Source organism: Tachypleus tridentatus, chromosome 11, assembly GCF_004210375.1.
Source record: "Tachypleus tridentatus isolate NWPU-2018 chromosome 11, ASM421037v1, whole genome shotgun sequence".
Taxonomy (NCBI): Eukaryota; Metazoa; Arthropoda; class Merostomata; order Xiphosura; family Limulidae; genus Tachypleus; species Tachypleus tridentatus.
The window spans coordinates 16,764,866-16,780,913 of record NC_134835.1 but is presented as its reverse complement, the minus strand read 5'-3'; the positions used below and the strand labels follow the sequence as shown (position 1 = coordinate 16,780,913).

The window sequence follows — 16,048 nt, the reverse complement described above, 5'->3', positions numbered from 1 at the left end:
AAACTCATCTTTTAATCTCTATGTTTTTTTTATCTGTTTACAAATAATTAATCATACTGGGGACTCTAAATAGGACATAAGTTTCACCTATATATCTTATTTGTAATTATAAATTGTTTTAAGTATTACTGTTATTTAATTGAAAAATTTCAGGACATTATCTTGTTTATATTTACAAATTTTGATACTGAATAGGATAAGTATGAAGTGAGATTTATCAGTGTAGTCTGAAGGTCTGTTGGTTACAAGGAGTTTGGTTCTGAATGGGGTCAGTTTTTGTTTAGGCTTAACTGTATAATCCTAAGCCTGTTCTTTGTTTTTACAGATCTTTAGTAGGCTTAACTGTATAACCCTAAGCCTGTTCTTTGTTTTCACAGATCTTTAGCTTCTGAATGGGCCCAGTATGGAATGAGGTTCAACTGTATAGCTCCAGGGCCAATCGAAACTAAGGTTCTTCTTACTTCTTTACAAAAAGAAATGCTAACAATATTAACTAATCTATTTGAACACAGTGCAAATTGTGTCCTAGAACTCGGTAGATGTTGCCATATGTATTCACTATTTGTATGAGAAACTGTTAAATCATCATAAGGTTTTATAAACATAGAAAAACTATAAGAGAAATTCATTTATAAATATGCTGATATAGTCTTAACAACTAAAGGAAAATTTAAATATAATTTCATAAAAAAAAACTGAAAAATATAAAAACAATTCATTCTTGAAGCTATATACAAGTTTTTATCCAGAGATATTTGAAATTACAAGTTATTGTCATTATAAGTTTTTATTTAATATATTATGTTAAACCATGTTGAAGATGTAACAAGTAAGTTCACTAATTTAGTTTTCAACCACATAGTTAACTTTACTTAAAGTTCTGACTCACTTGAAAGTCTTATATCACTAATGCAATAAAGGATTTAGAGTGAACAACGGGAACTGACAGGAAGGTTGTGACTAGAAGCAATGATACAGTTATGTATGATTAGGCTTAGAAAAAATTATTAGTAGTTCATTAGTAATGTGGCAGTAAAAATGTGTTTGTACCAGCACACTATTTTTAAATCCAAATAAATTTGTAGCCATGCATATGTAAGCTGTGTTTGAAACATATAATTAATCTATTCTTATCAACCAGTTGTCAGTTAACTTTATACAGTGAATTAGTGTACTGTGTCTGAATCACAAAAAATGTAATTTATATGTTTATTTTAAAAATAGAAATATTTTTTATTTGTTAAATCATCTCTTCAAACAAAAGATGTTAATATTTTATATAAATCGTTTAATATTAACAAGGAATTTCAATGCTGTAAATAAAGTGTATCCACGATTTAACTTTATTTTTATCTATGTTTGCATATTTTAATCATAAAGAAAAGTACAAAAATGATGTTCTGGTTCACTCCAGCTACACTAAAGCATCATAGTTCAATCATTAGGAAAATTATTTTCATAAACACAAGTACTTGAAGTAACAAATTGTAATCAAAGAAACAGTAGATTTATGTTTTACCGTATGAAAATACGAGTCTCTTTAAGCTTCAAATCATCAAAAGTGGTTCTTAATCATGTTTATTACTGTTGTTAGTAGTAAAGATGAATTTTATCTGATTTAAAACTTCTGTAATAACTTAATAAACTGTAAATTTTGTAGATTTGGAGCATGTTAAAACATTCAGATATTTGTGTGTTAAATGAGTTAAAATTAATGTTCATGTTTTAGTGCTTTTGAGTCATGGTGCACTTTTGTTATACCAGTATAAGAATGTCTGATTAGAAAGTGCCTTTTCTTTTCTCTCCACAACTTACATTGCTTGTGTAGGGAGCATTTAGTCGTCTGGATCCAACTGGACGTTTCAAGAAGGAAGCTATATCTCATATTCCAGCTGGCAGGTTAGGAGAAATAGAAGAATTAACAAATTTAGCAGCTTACCTTGTCAGTGATTACTCCAACTGGATAACTGGAGAGGTTAGCTACTTTATTAATGACTTGGGCTTGGTTTTATCTATTTAAACTTATTAATGACTTGGGCTTGGTTTTATCTATTTAAACTTATTAATGACTTGGGCTTGGTTTTATCTATTTAAACTTATTAATGACTTGGGCTTGGTTTTATCTATTTAAACTTATTAATGACTTGGGCTTGGTTTTATCTATTTAAACTTATTAGACTTGGGCTTGGTTTTATCTATTTAAACTTATTAGACTTGGGCTTGGTTTTATCTATTTAAACTTATTAGACTTGGGCTTGGTTTTATCTATTTAAACTTATTAGACTTGGGCTTGGTTTTATCTATTTAAACTTATTAGACTTGGGCTTGGTTTTATGTATTTAAACTTATTAGACTTGGGCTTGGTTTTATGTATTTAAACTTATTAGACTTGGGCTTGGTTTTATGTATTTAAACTTATTAGACTTGGGCTTGGTTTTATGTATTTAAACTTATTAGACTTGGGCTTGGTTTTATGTATTTAAACTTATTAGACTTGGGCTTGGTTTTATGTATTTAAACTTATTAGACTTGGGCTTGGTTTTATCTATTTAAACTTATTAGACTTGGGCTTGGTTTTATCTATTTAAACTTATTAGACTTGGGCTTGGTTTTATCTATTTAAACTTATTAGACTTGGGCTTGGTTTTATCTATTTAAACTTATTAGACTTGAGCTTGGTTTTATCTATTTAAACTTATTAGACTTGGGCTTGGTTTTATCTATTTAAACTTATTAGACTTGGGCTTGGTTTTATCTATTTAAACTTATTAGACTTGGGCTTGGTTTTATGTATTTAAACTTATTAGACTTGGGCTTGGTTTTATCTATTTAAACTTATTAGACTTGGGCTTGGTTTTATCTATTTAAACTTATTAGACTTGGGCTTGGTTTTATCTATTTAAACTTATTAACTAACTTGGGCTTGGTTTTATGTATTTAAACTTATTAGACTTGGGCTTGGTTTTATCTATTTAAACTTATTAGACTTGGGCTTGGTTTTATGTATTTAAACTTATTAACTAACTTGGGCTTGGTTTTATGTATTTAAACTTATTAGACTTGGGCTTGGTTTTATCTATTTAAACTTATTAGACTTGGGCTTGGTTTTATGTATTTAAACTTATTAACTAACTTGGGTTATTAGGTGATAAATATTTTGCTCAAATGCTTCACATACTGTTTTAGACCAAACTAATATTTGATAAAGTGGAATGACATTTTATTAAAACGTTCAGCTAGTGAAGTGGTGGAACGGAATGAGTGGTAAATAGCATGAGTTGATTGTTTACCTAGTGAAGTGGTGGAACGGAATGAGTGGTAAATAGCATGAGTTGAGCGTTTAGCTAGTGAAGTGGTGGAACGGAATGAGTGGTAAATAACATGAGTTGAATGTTTAGCTAGTGAAGTGGTGGAACGGAATGAGTGGTAAATAACATGAGTTGAGTGTTTAGCTAGTGAAGTGGTGGAACGGAATGAGGGTAAATAGCATGAGTTGAGTGTTCAGCTAGTGAAGTGGTGGAACGGAATGAGTGGTAAATAACCCGAGCTTGAGTGTTCAGCTAGTGAAGTGGTGGAACCGGAATGAGTGGTAAATAGCATGAGCTGAGTGTTCAGCCAGTGAAGTGGTGGAACCGAATGAGTGGTAAATAACATGAGCTTGAGTGTTCAGCTAGTGAAGTGGTGGAACGGAATGAGTGGTAAATAGCATGAGTTGAGTGTTTAACTAGTGAAGTGGTGGAACGGAATGAGTGGTAAATAACATGAGTTGAGTGTTCAGCTAGTGAAGTGGTGGAACGGAATGAGTGGTAAATAACATGAGTTGAGTGTTCAGCTAGTGAAGTGGTGGAACGGAATGAGTGGTAAATAGCATGAGTTGAGTGTTCAGCTAGTGAAGTGGTGGAACCGGAACGAGTGGTAAATAACATGAGTTGAGTGTTTAGCTAGTGAAGTGGTGGAACCGAATGAGTGGTAAATAACATGAGCTGAGCGTTTAGCCAGTGAAGTGGTGGAACGAATGAGTAGTAAATAACAAACATGAGTTGAGTGTTCAGCTAGTGAAGTGGTGGAACGGAATGAGTGGTAAATAACATGAGTTGAGTGTTCAGCTAGTGAAGTGGTGGAACGGAATGAGTGGTAAATAACATGAGATGAGTGTTTAGCTAGTGAAGTGGTGGAACGGAATGAGGGGTAAATAGCATGAGTTGAGTGTTTAGCTAGTGAAGTGGTGGAACGGAATGAGGGGTAAATAGCATGAGTTGAGTGTTTAGCTAGTGAAGTGGTGGAACGGAATGAGTGGTAAATAACATGAGTTGAGCGTTCAGCTAGTGAAGTGGTGGAACGGAATGAGTGGTAAATAACATGAGTTGAGTGTTTAGCTAGTGAAGTGGTGGAACGGAATGAGGGGTAAATAGCATGAGTTGAGTGTTCAGCTAGTGAAGTGGTGGAACGGAATGAGTGGTAAATAACATGAGTTGAGTGTTCAGCTAGTGAAGTGGTGGAAACGGAATGAGCCAGTGGTAAATAAATACATGAGTTGAAAGTTCAGCTAGTGAAGTGGTGGAACTGAATGAGTGGTAAATAACATGAGTTGAGTGTTCAGCTAGTGAAGTGGAGGAACGGAATGAGTGGTAAATAACATGAGTTGAGTGTTTAGCTAGTGAAGTGGTGGAACGGAATGAGTGGTAAATAACATGAGTTGAGTGTTTAGCAGTGAAGTCATGCAACTGAATGAGTGGTAAATAACATGAGTTGAGTGTTTAGCAGTGAAGTCATGCAACTGAATGAGTGGTAAATAACATGAGTTGAGTGTTTAGCTAGTGAAGTGGTGGAACGGAATGAGTGGTAAATAACATGAGTTGAGTGTTCAGCTAGTGAAGTGGTGGAACTGAATGAGTGGTAAATAACCTGAGTTGAGTGTTCAGCTAGTGAAGTGGTGGAACTGAATGAGTGGTAAATAACATGAGTTGAATGTTTAGCTAGTAAAGTGGTGGAACGAAATGAGTGGTAAATAACATGAGTTGAGTGTTTAGCTAGTGAAGTGGTGGAACGGAATGAGTGGTAAATAACATGAGTTGAGTGTTTAGTTAGTAAAGTGGTGCAACGGAATGAGTGGTAAGTAACATGAGTTGAGTGTTTAGCTAGTGAAGTGGTGGAACGTAATGAGTGGTAAATAACCTGAGTTGAGTGTTTAGCTAGTGAAGTGGTGGAACGTAATGAGTGGTAAATAACCTGAGTTGAGTGTTTAGCTAGTGAAGCGGTGGAACGGAATGAGTGGTAAATAACATGAGTTAAGTGTTTAGCTAGTGAAGTGGTGGAACGGAATGAGTGGTAAATAACACGAGTTGAGTGTTCAGATAGTGAAGTGGTGGAACGGAATGAGTGGTAAATAACCTGAGTTGAGTGTTCAGCTAGTGAAGTGGTGGAATTGAATGAGTGGTAAATAACATGAGTTGAGTGTTCAGCTAGTGAAGTGGTGGAACTGAATGAGTGGTAAATAACATGAGTTGAGTGTTCAGATAGTGAAGTGGTGGAACGGAATGAGTGGTAAATAACATGAGTTGAGCATTCAGCTAGTGAAGTGGTGGAACGGAATGAATGGTAAATAACATGAGTTGAGTGATGTCACCTGGGCTCCCAGGAAGTGTTTTTATATATTTTTCATGGTACTGTTGTAGCTGTGTCCATTTCTGATGCAGTGTGGCTGGAAATGAGAGCATTACTTAAATAGGTGTTAGAGATGTTTCATTTCTTTGTATTGTGTATCATCTAATAGCTCATTTTCTTTCTTATCCATTATACTTCTCAAAAAAACACGCATTCCTTACTTGATCTCTTAGAAACACACCCACATACCTCTTTACCTTTACTTCTTCCTCCAGAAACATGTATACATCTTAACCCTCACTTGTCTCTTAGAAATACACATTCTAACAGTACATCGTCATAAACACATATACATCTTAACCCTCACTTGTCTCTTAGAAATACACATTGTAATAGTACTTCTTCATAAACACATATACATCTTAACCCTTATTTGTTTCTTAGAAATACACATTGTAACGATACTTCTTCATAAACACAAATACATCTTAACCCTTAATTATCCCTTAGAAATACACATTGTAACAGTACTTCTTCATAAACACATATACATCTCAACCCTTACTTATCCCTTAGAAATACACATTGTAACAGTACTTCATAAACACATATACATCTTAACCCTTATTTGTCTCTTAGAAATACACATTGTAACAGTACTTCTTCATAAACACATATACATCTTAACCCTTATTTGTCTCTTAGAAATACACATTCTAACAGTACATCGTCATAAACACATATACATCTTAACCCTTATTTGTCTCTTAGAAATACACATTGTAATAGTACTTCTTCATAAACACATATACATCTTAACCCTTATTTGTTTCTCAGAAATACACATTGTAACGATACTTCTTCATAAACACAAATACATCTTAACCCTTAATTATCCCTTAGAAATACACATTGTAACAGTACTTCTTCATAAACACATATACATCTCAACCCTTACTTATCCCTTAGAAATACACATTGTAACAGTACTTCTTCATAAACACATATACATCTTAACCCTTACTTGTCTCTTAGAAATACACATTGTAACAGTACTTCTTCATAAACACATATACATCTTAACCCTTATTTGTCTCTTAGAAATACACATTGTAACAGTACTTCTTCATAAACACATATACATCTTAACCCTTATTTGTCTCTTAGAAATACACATTGTAACAGTACTTCTTCATAAACACATATACATCTTAACCCTTATTTGTCTCTTAGAAATACACATTGTAACAGTACTTCTTCATAAACACATATACATCTCAACCCTTACTTGTCTCTTACAAATACACATTGTAACAGTACTTCTTCATAAACACATATACATCTTAACCCTTACTTGTCTCTTAGAAATACACATTGTAACAGTACTTCTTCATAAACACATATACATCTTAACCCTTACTTGTCTCTTAGAAATACACATTGTAACAGTACTTCTTCATAAACACATATACATCTTAACCCTTACTTGTCTCTTAGAAATACACATTGTAACAGTACTTCTTCATAAACACATATACATCTTAACCCTTACTTATCCCTTAGAAATACACATTGTAACAGTACTTCTTCATAAACACATATACATCTTAACCCTTACTTATCCATTAGAAATACACATTGTAACAGTACTTCTTCATAAACACATATACATCTCAACCCTTACTTGTCTCTTACAAATACACATTGTAACAGTACTTCTTCATAAACACATATACATCTTAACCCTTATTTGTCTCTTAGAAATACACATTGTAACAGTACTTCTTCATAAACACATATACATCTTAACCCTTACTTGTCTCTTAGAAATACACATTGTAACAGTACTTCTTCATAAACACATATACATCTTAACCCTTACTTATCTCTTAGAAATACACATTGTAACAGTACTTCTTCATAAACACATATACATCTTAACCCTTACTTGTCTCTTAGAAATACACATTGTAACAGTACTTCTTCATAAACACATATACATCTTAACCCTTACTTGTCTCTTAGAAATACACATTGTAACAGTACTTCTTCATAAACACATATACATCTTAACCCTTACTTGTCTCTTAGAAATACACATTGTAACAGTACTTCTTCATAAACACATATACATCTTAACCCTTACTTGTCTCTTAGAAATACACATTGTAACAGTACTTCTTCATAAACACATATACATCTTAACCCTTACCTATCCCTTAGAAATACACATTGTAACAGTACTTCTTCATAAACACATATACATCTTAACCCTTACTTATCCCTTAGAAATACACATTGTAACAGTACTTCTTCATAAACACATATACATCTTAACCCTTACTTATCCATTAGAAATACACATTGTAACAGTACTTCTTCATAAACACATATACATCTTAACCCTTACTTATCCCTTAGAAATACACATTATGACAGTACTTCTTCATAAACACATATACATCTTAACCCTTACTTGTCTCTTAGAAATACACATTGTAACAGTACTTCTTCATAAACACATATACATCTTAACCCTTACTTATCCCTTAGAAATACACATTGTAACAGTACTTCTTCATAAACACATATACATCTTAACCCTTACTTATCCCTTAGAAATACACATTGTAACAGTACTTCTTCATAAACACATATACATCTTAACCCTTACTTATCCCTTAGAAATACACATTGTAACAGTACTTCTTCATAAACACATATACATCTTAACCCTTACTTGTCCCTTAGAAATACACATTGTAACAGTACTTCTTCATAAACACATATACATCTTAACCCTTACTTATCTCTTAGAAATACACATTGTAACAGTACTTCATAAACACATATACATCTTAACCCTTACTTATCCCTTAGAAATACACATTGTAACAGTACTTCTTCATAAACACATATACATCTTAACCCTTACTTATCCCTTAGAAATACACATTGTAACAGTACTTCTTCATAAACACATATACATCTTAACCCTTACTTGTCTCTTAGAAATACACATTATGACAGTACTTCTTCATAAACACATATACATCTTAACCCTTACTTGTCTCTTAGAAATACACATTGTAACAGTACTTCTTCATAAACACATATACATCTTAACCCTTACTTATCCCTTAGAAATACACATTGTAACAGTACTTCTTCATAAACACATATACATCTTAACCCTTACTTATCTCTTAGAAATACACATTCTAACAGTACTTCTTCATAAACACATATACATCTTAACCCTTACTTATCTCTTAGAAATACACATTGTAACAGTACTTCTTCATAAACACATATACATCTTAACCCTTACTTATCTCTTAGAAATACACATTGTAACAGTACTTCTTCATAAACACATATACATCTTAACCCTTACTTATCTCTTAGAAATACACATTGTAACAGTACTTCTTCATAAACACATATACATCTTAACCCTTACTTATCCCTTAGAAATACACATTGTAACAGTACTTCTTCATAAACACATATACATCTTAACCCTTACTTGTCCATTAGAAATACACATTGTAACAGTACTTCTTCATAAACACATATACATTTTAACCCTTACTTTATCCCTTAGAAATACACATTGTAACAGTACTTCTTCATAAACACATATACATCTTAACCCTTATTTATCCCTTAGAAATACACATTGTAACAGTACTTCTTCATAAACACATATACATCTTAACCCTTACTTATCCCTTAGAAATACACATTGTAACAGTACTTCTTCATAAACACATATATATCTTAACCCTTACTTTTCCCTTAGAAATACACATTGTAACAGTACTTCTTCATAAACACATATACATCTTAACCCTTATTTATCCCTTACAAATACACATTGTAACAGTACTTCTTCATAAACACATATACATCTTAACCCTTAGTTATCCCTTAGAAATACACATTATGACAGTACTTCTTCATAAATACATATACATCTTAACCCTTACTTGTCTCTTAGAAATACACATTGTAACAGTACTTCTTCATAAACACATATACATCTTAACTCTTACTTGTCTCTTACAAATACACATTGTAACAGTACTTCTTCATAAACACATATACATCTTAACCCTTACTTATCTCTTAGAAATACACATTGTAACAGTACTTCATAAACACATATACATCTTAACCCTTACTTATCCCTTAGAAATACACATTGTAACAGTACTTCTTCATAAACAAATATACATCTTAACCCTTACTTATCCCTTAGAAATACACATTGTAACAGTACTTCTTCATAAACACATATACATCTTAACCCTTACTTGTCTCTTAGAAATACACATTGTAACAGTACTTCTTCATAAACACATATACATCTTAACCCTTACTTATCCCTTAGAAATACACATTGTAACAGTACTTCTTCATAAACACATATACATCTTAACCCTTACTTGTCTCTTAGAAATACACATTGTAACAGTACTTCTCATAAACAGATATACATCCTAACCCTTACTTGTCTCTTAGAAATACACATTGTAACAGTACTTCTTCATAAACACATATACATCTTAACCCTTACTTATCCCTTAGAAATACACATTGTAACAGTACTTCTTCATAAACACATATACATCTTAACCCTTACTTATCCCTTAGAAATACACATTGTAACAGTACTTCTTCATAAACACATATACATCTTAACCCTTACTTGTCTCTTAGAAATACACATTGTAACAGTACTTCTTCATAAACACATATACATTTTAACCCTTACTTGTCTCTTAGAAATACACATTGTAACAGTACTTCTTCATAAACACATATACATCTTAACCCTTACTTATCTCTTAGAAATACACATTGTAACAGTACTTCTTCATAAACACATATACATCTTAACCCTTACTTATCCCTTAGAAATACACATTGTAACAGTACTTCTTCATAAACACATATACATCTTAACCCTTACTTATCTCTTAGAAATACACATTGTAACAGTACTTCTTCATAAACACATATACATCTTAACCCTTACTTATCCCTTAGAAATACACATTGTAACAGTACTTCTTCATAAACACATATACATCTTAACCCACATTGTAACAGTACTTCTTTAGAAATACACATTGTAACAGTACTTCTTCATAAACACATATACATCTTAACCCTTACTTCTCCTTAGAAATACACATTGTAACAGTACTTCTTCATAAACACATATACATCTTAACCCTTACTTATCCCTTAGAAATACACATTGTAACAGTACTTCTTCATAAACACATATACATCTTAACCCTTACTTGTCTCTTAGAAATACACATTGTAACAGTACTTCTTCATAAACACATATACATCTTAACCCTTACTTGTCTCTTAGAAATACACATTGTAACAGTACTTCTTCATAAACACATATACATCTTAACCCTACTTGTCTCTTAGAAATACACATTATAACAGTACTTCTTCATAAACACATATACATCTTAACCCTTACTTATCCCTTAGAAATACACATTGTAACAGTACTTCTTCATAAACACATATACATCTTAACCCTTACTTATCCCTTAGAAATACACATTGTAACAGTACTTCTTCATAAACACATATACATCTTAACCCTTACTTATCTCTTAGAAATACACATTGTAACAGTACTTCTTCATAAACACATATATATCTTAACCCTTACTTTTCCCTTAGAAATACACATTGTAACAGTACTTCTTCATAAACACATATACATCTTAACCCTTACTTATCCCTTAGAAATACACATTGTAACAGTACTTCTTCATAAACACATATACATCTTAACCCTTACTTGTCTTTAGAAATACACATTGTAACAGTACTTCTTCATAAACACATATACATCTTAACCCTTACTTATCTCTTAGAAATACACATTGTAACAGTACTTCATAAACACATATACATCTTAACCCTTACTTATCCCTTAGAAATACACATTGTAACAGTACTTCTTCATAAACACATATACATCTTAACCCTTACTTATCCCTTAGAAATACACATTGTAACAGTACTTCTTCATAAACACATATACATCTTAACCCTTACTTATCCCTTAGAAATACACATTGTAACAGTACTTCTTCATAAACACATATACATCTTAACCCTTATTTGTTTCTTAGAAATACACATTGTAACAGTACTTCTTCATAAACACATATACATCTTAACCCTTACTTATCCCTTAGAAATACACATTGTAACAGTACTTCTTCATAAACACATATACATCTTAACCCTTACTTGTCTCTTAGAAATACACATTGTAACAGTACTTCTTCATAAACACATATACATTTTAACCCTTACTTATCCCTTAGAAATACACATTGTAACAGTACTTCTTCATAAACACATATACATCTTAACCTTTATTTCTCTCTTAGAAATACACATTGTAACAGTACTTCTTCATAAACAGATATACATCTTAACCCTTACTTATCCCTTAGAAATACACATTGTAACAGTACTTCTTCATAAACACATATACATTTTAACCCTTACTTGTCTCTTAGAAATACACATTGTAACAGTACTTCTTCATAAACACATATATATCTTAACCCTTATTTGTCTCTTAGAAATACACATGGTAACAGTACTTCTTCATAAACACATATACATCTTAACCCTTAATTGTCCCTTAGAAATACAGATTGTAACAGTACTTCGTCATAAACACATATACATCTTAACCCTTACTTATCCCTTAGAAATACACATTGTAACAGTACTTCTTCATAAACACATATACATCTTAACCCTTACTTATCCATTAGAAATACACATTCTAACAGTACTTCTTCATAAACACATATACATCTTAACCCTTACTTATCCCTTAGAAATACACATTGTAACAGTACTTCTTCATAAACACATATACATCTTAACCCTTACTTGTCTCTTAGAAATACACATTGTAACAGTACTTCTTCATAAACACATATACATCTTAACCCTTACTTGTCTCTTAGAAATACACATTGTAACAGTACTTCTTCATAAACACATATACATCTTAACCCTTACTTGTCTCTTAGAAATACACATTATAACAGTACTTCTTCATAAACACATATACATCTTAACCCTTACTTATCTCTTAGAAATACACATTGTAACAGTACTTCATAAACACATATACATCTTAACCCTTACTTATCCCTTAGAAATACACATTGTAACAGTACTTCTTCATAAACAAATATACATCTTAACCCTTACTTGTCTCTTAGAAATACACATTGTAACAGTACTTCTTCATAAACACATATACATCTTAACCCTTACTTGTCTCTTAGAAATACACATTGTAACAGTACTTCTTCATAAACACATATACATCTTAACCCTTACTTATCCCTTAGAAATACACATTGTAACAGTACTTCTTCATAAACACATATACATCTTAACCCTTACTTATCCCTTAGAAATACACATTATGACAGTACTTCTTCATAAACACATATACATCTTAACCCTTACTTGTCTCTTAGAAATACACATTGTAACAGTACTTCTTCATAAACACATATACATCTTAACCCTTACTTGTCTCTTAGAAATACACATTGTAACAGTACTTCTTCATAAACACATATACATCTTAACCCTTACTTGTCCCTTAGAAATACACATTGTAACAGTACTTCTTCATAAACACATATACATCTTAACCCTTACTTATCCCTTAGAAATACACATTGTAACAGTACTTCTTCATAAACACATATACATCTTAACCCTTACTTATCCATTAGAAATACACATTGTAACAGTACTTCTTCATAAACACATATACATCTTAACCCTTACTTGAGAAATACACATTATGACAGTACTTCTTCATAAACACATATACATCTTAACCCTTACTTGTCTCTTAGAAATACACATTGTAACAGTACTTCTTCATAAACACATATACATCTTAACCCTTACTTGTCTCTTAGAAATACACATTGTAACAGTACTTCTTCATAAACAGATATACATCCTAACCCTTACTTGTCTCTTAGAAATACACATTGTAACAGTACTTCTTCATAAACACATATACATCTTAACCCTTACTTATCCCTTAGAAATACACATTGTAACAGTACTTCTTCATAAACACATATACATCTTAACCCTTACTTATCCATTAGAAATACACATTGTAACAGTACTTCTTCATAAACACATATACATCTTAACCCTTACTTATCCCTTAGAAATACACATTGTAACAGTACTTCTTCATAAACACATATACATCTTAACCCTTATTTGTCTCTTAGAAATACACATTGTAACAGTACTTCTTCATAAACACATATACATCTTAACCCTTACTTATCTCTTAGAAATACACATTGTAACAGTACTTCTTCATAAACACATATACATCTTAACCCTTACTTATCCCTTAGAAATACACATTGTAACAGTACTTCTTCATAAACACATATACATCTTAACCCTTACTTATCCCTTAGAAATACACATTGTAACAGTACTTCTTCATAAACACATATATATCTTAACCCTTACTTTTCCCTTAGAAATACACATTGTAACAGTACTTCTTCATAAACACATATACATCTTAACCCTTATTTATCCCTTAGAAATACACATTGTAACAGTACTTCTTCATAAACACATATACATCTTAACCCTTACTTATCCCTTAGAAATACACATTATGACAGTACTTCTTCATAAACACATATACATCTTAACCCTTACTTGTCTCTTAGAAATACACATTGTAACAGTACTTCTTCATAAACACATATACATCTTAACCCTTACTTATCCCTTAGAAATACACATTATGACAGTACTTCTTCATAAACACATATACATCTTAACCCTTACTTGTCTCTTAGAAATACACATTGTAACAGTACTTCTTCATAAACACATATACATCTTAACCCTTACTTGTCTCTTAGAAATACACATTGTAACAGTACTTCTTCATAAACACATATACATCTTAACCCTTACTTATCTCTTAGAAATACACATTGTAACAGTACTTCATAAACACATATACATCTTAACCCTTACTTATCTCTTAGAAATACACATTGTAACAGTACTTCTTCATAAACACATATACATCTTAACCCTTACTTATCTCTTTAGAAATACACATTGTAACAGTACTTCTTCATAAACACATATACATCTTAACCCTTACTTATCCCTTAGAAATACACATTGTAACAGTACTTCTTCATAAACACATATACATCTTAACCCTTACTTGTCTCTTAGAAATACACATTGTAACAGTACTTCTTCATAAACACATATACATCTTAACCCTTATTTATCCCTTACAAATACACATTGTAACAGTACTTCTTCATAAACACATATACATCTTAACCCTTACTTATCTCTTAGAAATACACATTGTAACAGTACTTCTTCATAAACACATATACATCTTAACCCTTACTTGTCTCTTAGAAATACACATTGTAACAGTACTTCTTCATAAACACATATACATCTTAACCCTTACTTGTCTCTTAGAAATACACATTGTAACAGTACTTCTTCATAAACACATATACATCTTAACCCTTACTTGTCTCTTAGAAATACACATTGTAACAGTACTTCTTCATAAACACATATACATCTTAACCCTTACTTGTCCCTTAGAAATACACATTGTAACAGTACTTCTTCATAAACACATATACATCTTAACCCTTACTTATCCCTTAGAAATACACATTGTAACAGTACTTCTTCATAAACACATATACATCTTAACCCTTACTTATCTCTTAGAAATACACATTGTAACAGTACTTCTTCATAAACACATATACATCTTAACCCTTACTTATCCCTTAGAAATACACATTGTAACAGTACTTCTTCATAAACACATATACATCTTAACCCTTACTTGTCTCTTAGAAATACACATTGTAACAGTACTTCTTCATAAACACATATACATTTTAACCCTTACTTGTCTCTTAGAAATACACATTGTAACAGTACTTCTTCATAAACACATATACATCTTAACCCTTACTTGTCTCTTAGAAATACACATTGTAACAGTACTTCTTCATAAACACATATACATCTTAACCCTTACTTGTCTCTTAGAAATACACATTGTAACAGTACTTCTTCATAAACACATATACATTTTAACCCTTACTTGTCTCTTAGAAATACACATTATGACAGTACTTCTTCATAAACACATATACATTTTAACCCTTACTTATCCCTTAGAAATACACATTGTAACAGTACTTCTTCATAAACACATATACATCTTAACCCTTACTTATCCCTTAGAAATACACATTGTAACAGTACTTCTTCATAAACACATATACATCTTAACCCT

General features: G+C 31.4%; 2 protein-coding genes across 2 annotated transcripts in view; one reads left to right on the top strand and one right to left on the bottom strand.

The window, feature by feature from the left end:
• The window catches only part of LOC143231708 (uncharacterized), a 66,986-nt gene that overhangs the window by 13,508 nt on the left and 37,430 nt on the right, over positions 1-16,048 (bottom strand). The window lies entirely within an intron of this gene.
• Positions 1-16,048, top strand: part of LOC143231706 (2,4-dienoyl-CoA reductase [(3E)-enoyl-CoA-producing], mitochondrial-like) — a 48,655-nt gene that overhangs the window by 21,495 nt on the left and 11,112 nt on the right. Inside the window, exons 6-7 of the mRNA XM_076466309.1 lie at positions 378-450; positions 1,829-1,975. Of these exons, the coding sequence (XP_076322424.1) occupies positions 378-450; positions 1,829-1,975 (220 nt within the window). The remainder of the gene's footprint in view (positions 1-377; positions 451-1,828; positions 1,976-16,048) is intronic.